This window comes from Diceros bicornis, chromosome 3 (assembly GCF_020826845.1).
Source record: "Diceros bicornis minor isolate mBicDic1 chromosome 3, mDicBic1.mat.cur, whole genome shotgun sequence".
Lineage (NCBI taxonomy): Eukaryota > Metazoa > Chordata > Mammalia > Perissodactyla > Rhinocerotidae > Diceros > Diceros bicornis.
Genome location: NC_080742.1, coordinates 89,690,927 through 89,702,301, shown reverse-complemented (window position 1 = coordinate 89,702,301; position 11,375 = coordinate 89,690,927). Strand labels below are relative to the sequence as shown.

The window sequence follows — 11,375 nt, the reverse complement described above, 5'->3', positions numbered from 1 at the left end:
TAACTTGTGTGAACATTGTCAGAAGTGTCTGCTTATGATTTCACTATTCTCTTCCAAGTGTTATTTATTGCTCATCCCATCTGGCTACTGAGTGTCTCAGAGTCTGAATGACTCCACCCATGAAGCCTACGGGTGATGGAGACTGAAGCTGGAGACAGTCCTACAAATCTACTTGGGAAATGATTACAGTCTAAGTAAAGTGGATTCAGGGATAAAACGTCTTCCCATGGTGTCTGTAATTGCTTGCTTCCAAGATACAAAGGACAACTGTGTATAAATTTCTGGAACCCACAATAGGGTCAGGTCAGCACGGGGGCATCCCCATCTCCCTGCTTAGGGCTGTGGTCCAAGGAGATGACAGTACTGCTCAAGGGCAGTTTATAACAGCCTCACAAAATGTGTCGGAAAGCTTTCTTCCTTTTCCTAATTCCTACAATACTTTGTGTAAGATTGAAATTATCTACTATTTGACCATTTGCTAAAATTTAACTGTAAAACCCTCTGTGCCTAATGTTTTGGGAGGTGGGTAGACATCAACTATTGATTCAGTAATGTTACAATTTCATACATTCTCATTTCTTTTTAACAATGAAAATTTTCATAGTATTCTTTGACAGTTTGAGCTCTCTGCTATTTTTGGTTATCTCTTCTGTTTAATTCCTAACGTTATTTATTTACCATCTTTTTTTCTTCATCAGTCCTGTTAAGAGTGTGTTCATTTTATTAGTTTCCAAAACAATGTTAATATATTCATTAATATATTTTGCTTTCTGTTTCCTCTATTTTTGTTCTTTATGTACATGATTTTATTTCTTATACTTTTGGGGGTAGATTATTCCGTACTTTTCCCTGGGTCCTGAGCATAATCTTCAGGTCATTATTGTTCTGCACTTATTATCCTTTGCATCTATAAATTTTGCTCAAAGTACTGCTTTAGTTGTAACCCTTATTTATTGATACGTAGTATTCTCAGTATCTTTTCTTTCTGAACACTTTTAAAGTCCTACTAAGATTTCTGGTAAAACTCAGCAATTATTTGGAATTATGTTTTTACATTTATAAATATGAGGTTTTATAAAAAATTATCTTTGGTTTTTTCCTTTAATCTTTAACGTACTATTGTCAAAAAAGGTTATCTTTATGATACCAGTACTTTAAAACTGATTGGGGCCTTCTTCCAGGCCTAATGAATAGTCATTTTATATAAATGTTAAACCTGTAATTGTGAACTTTTTTTTCTAATTTCGGTGTGCAGGATTTTATATTTTTTCCTTTCATTGGTCTCATTAATTGTATTGTTCAAACGTTATGTATCTGTATTAACTTATTATCTATTGATCTATTACTTATGAAGGAAGCCTTGTTAAAATCTTCCAGCATAATGGCACGTTTGTCAATTTCTCATTTTAATATTGTCATTTTTGTATCTGAATCAATACTTCTTACACATACATGTTTATTAGAATTTTAACCTTCTAGCATGAAGTGCAACTTGCCCATTTCATAGCCATTAAAATAACCCAACTAAGTGTTAACATCTACCAATCTTAGAAAAGCAATAATGATGCATTTTCCTTAAATATTCTTTATATTTAAATAACGACACCCAATGTCTTCTGGTTGGGGTTTTTTCACCAGTCTGTGTCCTTAAAATTTAGATGTTTCTTTCTTTCTTTTTTTTTTTTTTGGTGACAAAGATTATCCCTGAGCTAACATCCATTGCCACTCCTCCTCTTTTTCCTGAGGAAGATTGGCCCTGAACTAACACTTTTGCCCATTTCCCTCTATTTTATATGTGGGACGCCTGCACATCATGGCTTGATAAGCTGTGCTTAGATCCGTGCCTAGGATACAAACCTGCGAACTCCAGGCTGCCAAACTTAACTACCACGCCACTGGGCTGGCCCCTAGCTGTTTCTTTTTTTAATAGTATAGAACTTGATGTTTTAACCTCTATCTGACAACTTCAAACTGCCAAAATTTTAACAGGCAATGCCTTTTAATATTGTGTTTAATTAATGATGTTTTTATATTTATTTCTAACAGCATTATTAGTGCTTTATATTTGTCCTGCTTTTTCCTTTTTTTCTTTTTGTTCTCTTTTCTCCTTCTTTGTCTTCTTTGAATTAATAATATTTCTTTAATATTGCCATTTCTACCTCTGTGTTGAATTTAATACTCTATTTCTGCCTTTTCAATGGTTACTCTTATTTTTTAAAAGCATGCACAATGGGAAGTCTATTAAATATCTCCACTCTTTTCAAACAAAATAAGAAAATATTATCACTTTCAATTCAAATAATTTTTCCCACCTTGTATGCCAAAGATATTTTAATATCTGCACCCATGTTAGACATTAGTCATAGTAGTCAGTCTGTGTAGATTTGAGGACATGACTATCAGATTAAATTGATTCCATCACATATGTGTTCCATACCCTTCTTATGGGAATATTTTCCATCTATCTTAAGTATGATTTTGAGGTTTTTAAAATTTTCCCCTCCTGGAAATATTTTTTCATCAACCTCATTCTTAAATGAATAAGGACTAGAATAATAACTGTCATTTTTAACACCCTTTCTTGACTTTCACTGTTGCTCTCAGTCTAATTATCCCTTTGGGAGATATTTATTTTTTTCTTTTTACTGCTTTTAAAATCTTCTCTTTGTCATTCATGTTCTACAATTTCACTATGATGTATCTATTTACCTTATGGAGATTCATTTGGATTCTTGTCTGTAATCTGAGAATTTATGTCTCTAAACACCTCTGGAAAATTCTCAGTTAACATCTCATACAACATCACCTTATATAAGTCTCATTATTTTCTCTTTCTGAAATTTCAATTAAATGTAAGAAAAATGAGGAGATTGTAATCAAATATTATATACAATCTAATATAATATTATGTATGATTTTTTTCCCTGTCCTTTAAGTTCTCTTTCATATTTCACATTTAATTTTCCATGCTACGTTCCAGGTAAATTCTTCATATTTGTTGTTTATGTTGTTATTAATCTCTTTAGGAGCATCTACTCTGCTGTTTAACTTATCCATTATTTTTTTCAGTGATTATATTAATCATCTTTAAATATCTTGATGCCTTTTTTGTTAGCTGATTTTTCAAATTATTTTATTGAGGTCATAACACAGTCTTTCTCTTTATTTGTCAGTCACTATATATATGTGCCCATTTACCCCTTATGCCCACCCTCTAATCCCCTTTACCTCCAGTAACCACTAATCTGTTCTCTTTGTCCACGTGTTTGTTTGTCTTCCACATATGAGTGAAATCATGCAGTGTGTATCTTTCTCTGTCTGGCTTATTTTGCTTAACATCATACCCTCAAGGTCCATCCATGTTGTTGCAAATGGGGTGATTTTGTCTTTTTTATGGTTGAGTAGTATTCCATTGGATATGTATACCATGTCTTCTTTATCCATTCATCAGTTGATGGGCACTTGGGTTGCTTCCACATCCTGGCTACTGTAAATAATGCTGCAATCAACATACAGGTGCACAAGTCTGTTTGAATTGTTGATTTCAAGTTCTATGGAGAAATACCAAGTAGTGGGATAGCTGGGTCGTGTTATATTTCTATTTTTAATTTTTTGAGAAATCCATATTGTTTTCCATAGTGGCTGCACCAATTTGCATTCCCACCAGCAGTGCATGAGGGTTCCCTTTTCTCCACATCCTCTCCAGCATTTGTTATTTTTTGTTTTGGTGATTATAGCCATTCTGACAGGTGTAAGGTGGTATCTCATTGTAGTTTTGGTTTGCATTTCCCTAATGATTAGTGATGTTGAACATCGTTTCATTGTTGGCCACCTGTGTATCTTCTTCGAAAAAGTGTCTGGTCATATCCTCTGCCTATTTTTTGATCGAGTTGTCTGTGTATTTCTTGTTGAGTGTTGAGTTGTAGGAGTTCCTTATATCTTTTGGAGATTAACCCTTTGTCAGATATAAGCTTGGCAAATATTTTCTCCCGGTTGATGGGTTGCCTTTTCAATTTGTTCCTGGTTTCTTTTGCCTTGCAGAAGCTCTTTAGTCCGACATAGTCCCATTTGTTTATTTTTTCTTTTATTTCCTTTGCCTGAGTAGACATGGTATTCGAAAACATGCTGCTAAGACCAATGTCAAAGAGTGTACTGCCTATATTTTCTTCTAAGAGTTTTATAGTTTCATGTCTTACCTTCAAGTCTTTAATCCATTTTGAGTTAATTTTTGTGTATGGTGTAAGACAATGGTCTACTTTCGTTCTTTGGTATGTGGCTGTCCAGTTTTCCCAACACAGTTTATTGAAGATACTTTCCTTTCTCCATTGTATGTTCTTGGCTCCTTTGTCAAAGATTAGCCATCCGTAGATGACTGGTTTTATTTCTGGGCTTTCAGTTCTCTTTATTTATTTATTTATTTATTTATTTATTTATTTATTGGTGAGGAAGATTGGCCCTGAACTAACATCTGTTGCCAATTTCCCTTTTTTTTTTTAATTTCTTGAGAAAGATTGGCTGTGAGCTAACATCTGTGCCAATCTTCCTCTATTTTGTATGTGGGTTGCCACTACAGCATGGCTTGATGAGTGGTGTATGTCCACGCCCGGGATCAGAACCTGCAAACCCAGGCTGCCAAAGTGGAGCATGCTGAACTTAACCACTAGGCAACCAGGCCAGCACCTCTGGGCTTTCAATTCTGTTCCTTTGATCTGTGTGTCTGTTTTTGTACCAGTGCCATGCTGTTTTGATCCCTATAGCTTTGTAGTTTATTTTGAAGTCAAGGATTGTGATGCTTCCAGCTTTATTCTTTTTTCTCAGGATTGATTTAGCTATTCGGGGTCTTTTGTTGCTCCACATGAATTTTAGGATTCTTTGTTCTGTTTCCATGAAGAACGTCAATGGGATTCTGATTGAGATTCTGATTCTGCATTGAATCTGTAGATTGTTTTAGGTAATATGGACCTTTAAACTATGCTTATTCTTCAAATCCATGCACATGGAATATTTTTCCATTTATTTTTGTCATAATAGATTTCTTTCAATAAAGTCTTATAGTTGCAGAGTACAAAATCAACTTACAAAAATCAGTTGCATTACTATACTCTCTAATAATGAACTAAGAGAAAGAGAATTCAAGATTACAATCCCATTTACAATCACAAAAATAAGAATAAAATACCTAGGAATAAATTTAAATAAGGAGGTGAAAGACCTATACAATGAAAATTAGCTGATGTTTTCTGACGATCTTTTTTTCCTTATGCATGTTTCAATTCCCTCTTGTATTTATTAGAATATAATTTTTCAAACTTTCAAATGTTATAATGCCAAATGACTATCTATTTCAAACATTTATTGTTTCTGCTCACTTTTGCTCATTTGTCTTAATGTTCTTAATAGTGGGAGAATATTTGTCTAATGTTAATCTGTGGAATTCCTGAGAGGCCTGAATGAAGAATGCAGAACTTTAAGAGTCCCTACTTTTTGCAAGCATCTCAAATCTAACTCCCAAATGCAGGAGCCCAATAACCATCTGCTGTGCTCTGGGCTGAGGAATAAACCCATGCCCTTAGGTTCCTAGTATCAGAAAATGTTCTTGGGGCAGCTCCAGTGTTAGTTTCAGAACACAATTCTGATTTTCTGTTTCCTTTTAATTATAGTCCCTCCATAAATTAGAGCCTACAAGTTCATGCAGTCACGACCTTTGCTTCGTGTTCTTTCAAGGGGATTATATATTAAATGTATTTATTTATATTATATAAATTCCTAAATCTACAGACATCCCCTCTTCTTTCCTTTTTGCCTAAACCAAAACTTCAAGAAATAGCCTACATATCAGGATTATATCTGTAGACCTTATACTCAGTCAGGTTAAAGAACTTGCCATATTTTAAACTGAAAATTCCTATAACAACTGACAAAATGGCTTGCACAAACAAACGCTCCTGTGCTTGTTCAAGAATTAAATGTGCTTTTATAAACTTGTAGCAGACCATCTCAAACACAAGAGGAATCATTGACTCTCATATATTCTGGGTGAGTGGGAACTGCGATATGAAAACCACTAGGACTCCAAGTCCTAGCACCAAAAATTTGTTCTATGATCAGTCAATTTAACACTATTAGGGACCAAAGTACTCAGTTTACTACTTAGTGCTGACTTTTTCAAAGTAAAATTAATATCCTTTAAAGTCTTATGTTCTCCTTTTAGTAGATTAAGAAGTTACATTAATGGTGAATTAAGCCTGCCAGGCTAGACCCGGCCGGGAGAAGACAGAGCTCTTTGCTGAAGAGAACAAGTCTCCAGAGGTCGGTCACTGTGGTGCAGGAAGAAGGCTGGAATCTGAATTACTTCCCTGCTGTTACAAGATGCTGGGACATGTGATATCCTGGCTACTCAGTTGATGGGGGTGAAGAGTGGTCAGACATGTCTTACTAGGACCTGATTGTGGTCAGTAGAGGGAAGGATCATCCTGAGAAATTGTCTTTCAATCATCTCAGATGTGTTTGGACTCTTTAGCCCTCTCTGCTCTTTCCTGTTTTGGGTCCAGGTTTCTACATGGGGAGCGGGCATCTCTACAGCACTCTATTCTTGCTGCCATTGCAGAAATGCACTGCTATTCTCTCAGCTCTGAGGATTTACATTGGTTGTCCTCAGAACTCTGAGCTGATCAGCTCTAAATCAATGAAGAATATTTCTCAGACTGTAAAGCCCAAAGAGAGACCAGACTGCTTGGCTTGGTGTATAACAGAACTGGATCCAGGGATGTATCTAGAAATGAGATTGCATCCCCTGTCTCCGCTGGTCTCCTCACGCTGACTAGGTATCCCAGTGATCATAGAACTCCAGCATTACAGAAGCTCACGAGGGAGAGAGAAGCAGGAGACAGAGCCCTGAGTCTGAGTAAGAGGGAGATGTTTCCACAGTCATGAGAGAGAAGTTTGTAGTTGAGACCTGGAAAATCCAGAACACAGACATCCCAACAGTGTTCCACGATTCACGTGGGAAACACGTGTACTCAGAAGTGTCCAGTCATACTGTGGGAACTTGAATGGGAGCATGAGTAGGAGTTAGACGCTACACAGAGAAAGAGTCGATCCAGTGAAGAGGAAATAGCCTTTGAAGTTTCTGATATCGGAAGGTATGTGACACAGATGAGAGACTAGCAGGGGAGCTAGAGTAGAGAGGGTGGGGTGAGCTGTGCAAGCTGGGGCCAGGGAGGTGGGGAAAGACCCAGCAGGGCCTGTGGGATGACTGCCCTGGACGGGAAACATGGGCAGGAGCAGCTACCACCGGGGCAAGGGGACGACCTTAGAGACAGACAGCAACGAGGTGCCCAGGGAGACAACGGGGTCTAGATGTATCTACTTACCAATGACTTTCCATCCTGGAAACATCAGACTCAGGCCCATGACTGGAAAAGTCAGAGCTGGGGAAACACCTTCCCAGCTAGTGGGGCAGCTGCAGAGGAAACAGAGAGGGCAACGGTGGAGAAATGTCCGCCCGAGGGCCTGGGGTCAGGGCCAGGCCTGGCTGAGACTGCCCTGGAGATGGACCTCAGCACACTGGTCCAGGGTTCACACTGCACATACAGGCCGCTCAGGTTCCATGGCTCCCTAGGAGTCTGTCTAGGAGTCTGCAAAGGGCTCAGCAGAATCCCAGGGTGCCTGGCCTCGCCCTGCCTTTTTGTGCAGAGAGGAGTCAGCTGTGCAGTGCTGTGGAGTAACTGCTGGCACAGAAGTACACAGATGTCTGGGAGGGGGTAGCAGACTCCAGCTCGAGGAGGAAGTTCTCTGTATTTGGTCTAGAGGCATTGTACCCCTCGGGAATATCTCCCTTGTCAGTGAAACCAGCACCAGTTGAGTAATGGATCAGCCTCAGCCCATGTCCTAGGTCTTGTCGATACCAGTACATGTAGTTGTGGCTCATATCCTGGGCACATCTCAGTGTCGTATTCTCTCCTGTCCCCAGGACTTGGAAGTTTGGGCTCTGAGTGACGCCAGCATTCACTGGACCTGTGGAGAAGGAGATGAAGCTGATGCTGCAGACACAACAGAAAGGCTCAGCACTGAGACCTGGAAATTTTCACTCATGAAAAAAATGCCGCCCAGGACTCGCCTGCCTGCAGGAGACAGAAGGCCACTGAGCACAGGAGGCCAACATTCATGGCAGGAGCAGGGCAGACAGGGGGGTCTTCTGTGTCTATGTGCTGATGGAAGGGGAACGGGGCTCTCCCGGGAGTCATTCTGAGATGTCACTCTCCCTGCCTGGGCCCCGGGGCCAACCTGTCACAAAGGGCCACGCCCCTTCCCCCAGAGGGTCAAAGCAAAAGGGACAAGTGAACAGCTTCGAATGGGAAGAATGCATTTGTCTGGATTTGATAAAAGTGTTAAAATTCATACTTAAACTTTTTGAAAAACAGTCTATAACTTTATGTATATTTATTCCTCTGGTATTATTTTTCATTAATACACTGGTTTTAGGTACCTATATATTTCTGTAGTTTTGAATTTTAGGGAAGATCCTGTGGCTTTCTGATGCCTTTTCTGACTCGTGTGTCCCAAATGCTCCTTCAAATATCCGTTTCCACTTTCCTTATTGACCGCCATCCTGTTAAGGTCCTTCCACCCGCAATGACTCTCCTGGTATCTGGTTGCCAGTCCTCAGGGGCGGGCTCACCAACATTTGAGGAGCCGTTTTTGTCTGTCTTATCAATTCACTGACAGGTGGGAGACCTGCCAAATGCACTAGAGCCCCTTCATATTCCCCAGAGCACTTGCTTTCTGGGTTTGGGGTGAGACAACAGCAAGCAGAACAGCCTCATAGCTGTGACTGACCTTTCTCTGTGACAGGATGATGGCTGTTCAGCGCTGTGGATGACCCACTGGCACAAGGAAATACAGGTGTGTGAGGGACTTGGGGAGAGGAGGCAGACACCAGGATAAATGAAAAATGCTCTGTTCTTTATTTCAGACATCCATTCTATGGGGAATATCTCCTTGTGAAGAATGGCTGCCATTAATTAAGTAATAAATATCACGGGGCTTAAAAACCATATCTTATTGCACACAATCCCACACTTAGAAGGACTCTGTACTTGGTTCAACTCTCTGCTGTCATGATCTTCATATTCTTAATAATATTTGCACCATGGGTCCTGCAAATTGAGTAGCTGGTCCTGAGGACATGGCTTTGGATCTGTGGTCACCTCTCAATGTGCTGGTTTCCTTTCAGCAGAACCACATGTCTGGGGTCCGAGTGACTCAGCATCTCGAGGGCCTTGAGAGAAGGGCACAGAAACTAAAGTCAGAACCTAAAGGAGAAGCCTGATGTTGTAACCACAACAAGCCTTGAAGCTGGTGCCTGGCTAGCCCATGAGCGGGTTCCGTGTCTGTGCCTGGGACTTCTCTGGTCCAGGAGACAGAAGGATTCCCAGCACAGGAGACTGTTGCCCAGGCAAGGCCAGAGCAGAAAGGAGGGTTTTCCAGCTTAAGGCTTGTGTTTTGTGGGATGGATACTTGGGATCAATGCCAAGGAAACTCCTCTCCTAATGTGGAGTGATCTCTCAATAAAGTCGCCACTACCTGTGGTCTGCTCAGCCCCAGCACACAGTGTGTGAACCTGAAGCCTAGCTATGTGTGTGTCTGATGGGAACTCAAAATAATTTCCTTGGAGATGATGAATTTTTTTCAAAATATCATTATAAAATAATATGAATGAAAGGGTGCCTGAGAAAAGAAATGAATGAAAATGAGTAATTAAATTTTGTAAAAGCAGCTTCAAAAAGCTAGAAAGACCTTCTGATAGTGATTTTATCAAACCATCTATTTCCAGATAGAATTGTCCCTCATGTGGAACAGGTATCTCCCATGGTTTCAAGGACTTCTTTTACCATAACACTTTCCAGAAACACCTAACTCTTTTAACTCGTTAGCTGTGTACTAAAGAGAAATTGTTTTAAGGGGTAGAGATTTTAAATTTCCACTAGAAAATGCCTAAGCAAAACTAATGTATAGCAATAGAAATCATGTCATTTGTTGTCAGCAATGGAGAGAGCCATTGCAAAGGGTCAAGAGGGAACTTTTTGGGTGGTGGAAATGTTCTTTATCTGGACTGGGTGGGTGTTACATAGGACTATACATATATATTGCTCAAAAATTATTGATCTGTTCATTTAAAGTGTCTAATGTTTATTGTACATAATTTGTATGTCAATAAAGTTGATTTAAAAATGCCTGAGGAGGAATGTATGTAACATGCTCCTTTTAATTTCGTGTAATGAATCATCAGGCATTTAAATTTCTATTTCTGTGACATCTCAAATCACCAACTATAGGATTTTGTGCAAATGCGCCCATATCTACCTTTGCACTTAAGAAATGGCGGAAGAGGCTGTCAGAGATGAGCAAAAGGAATCAACATATCCAGATTCCTATTATAAGTCAGGTGCCTTATTCTTAAAATTTTATACAGCCCTGGAAGACGGTATGATGCCTAATTAATGTGTCAACTTGACTAGGCTGTGGAGGAGTTCACAGATATTTGGTTAAACATCATTCTGGGTGTTCTTGAGAGGGTGCTTTTGAGTGGGATTAACATTTAAATAGGTAGATGTTAACATAAGATTAACATTTTAATCAGTAAACCATATTGCCTTCCACAATGTCAGTGAGCCTCATGCAATCAGCTGAAGACATGAATAGAACAAAAGTACAAATCCTCCCCCAGGTGAGAGAGACTAGTCCAGCTGATGGCCTTCAGCTGCAACACCAGCGCTTCCCACCTAACAGCCTTCAAACTCGAATGTGGGCTCTCCCTGCTCTCCAGCACCACCAGCCCAGATTGACTATTTTGAACGTAGCCTCCACAATTGTGTGAGCTAATTTCTTATAACGAATAGAATACACACACACATATATATTTACATATATATTTTCTGTTGTGTTTCTCTGGAGAACACTAAATAATACAGATAGATATTATTAGTCTCATTTTATCCATGAAAAAACCCAGCCTCACATGTCAAGAAACTGGCCTCAGGTCCTGGCTGGCAGCAAGTGTTGGAATTGGCATCAGAGCCAGGTGTACATGGCACCTGGTCAGGGCTCTTTCTCTACACCACTCTCTCCTGGGGAAACTGATCCCTGGCAGTGATTTCATTAGAGCCAGCACGTCTGAAAGGGACTTCGGGGACAGCAGCCTAGTTTGAAGGTAGGTGTCTCTCTTTATGAAAATGCATTCTCGCATCTAGTTACAAACATGGGACTGAAGAGTGAGACAGATAGGGTTTGAGTCCCACTTCTGCATCCTGATAGCTATTTGATTTGGTCAAGTTATTTCACTCAAGAGCACATTCCCTCATCTGTAAAATGAG

General features: G+C 39.6%; 1 gene segment (V, D, J or C); it reads right to left on the bottom strand.

Annotated features, from left to right (window-relative positions):
- Nucleotides 1-7,702: 7,702 nt before the first annotated feature.
- On the bottom strand, nucleotides 7,703-8,246 carry LOC131400240 (T cell receptor beta variable 6-9-like). The segment is given in 2 exon segments: nucleotides 7,703-8,016; nucleotides 8,120-8,246. Coding segments are annotated over 2 exon segments (441 nt in total).
- Nucleotides 8,247-11,375: the final 3,129 nt, after the last annotated feature.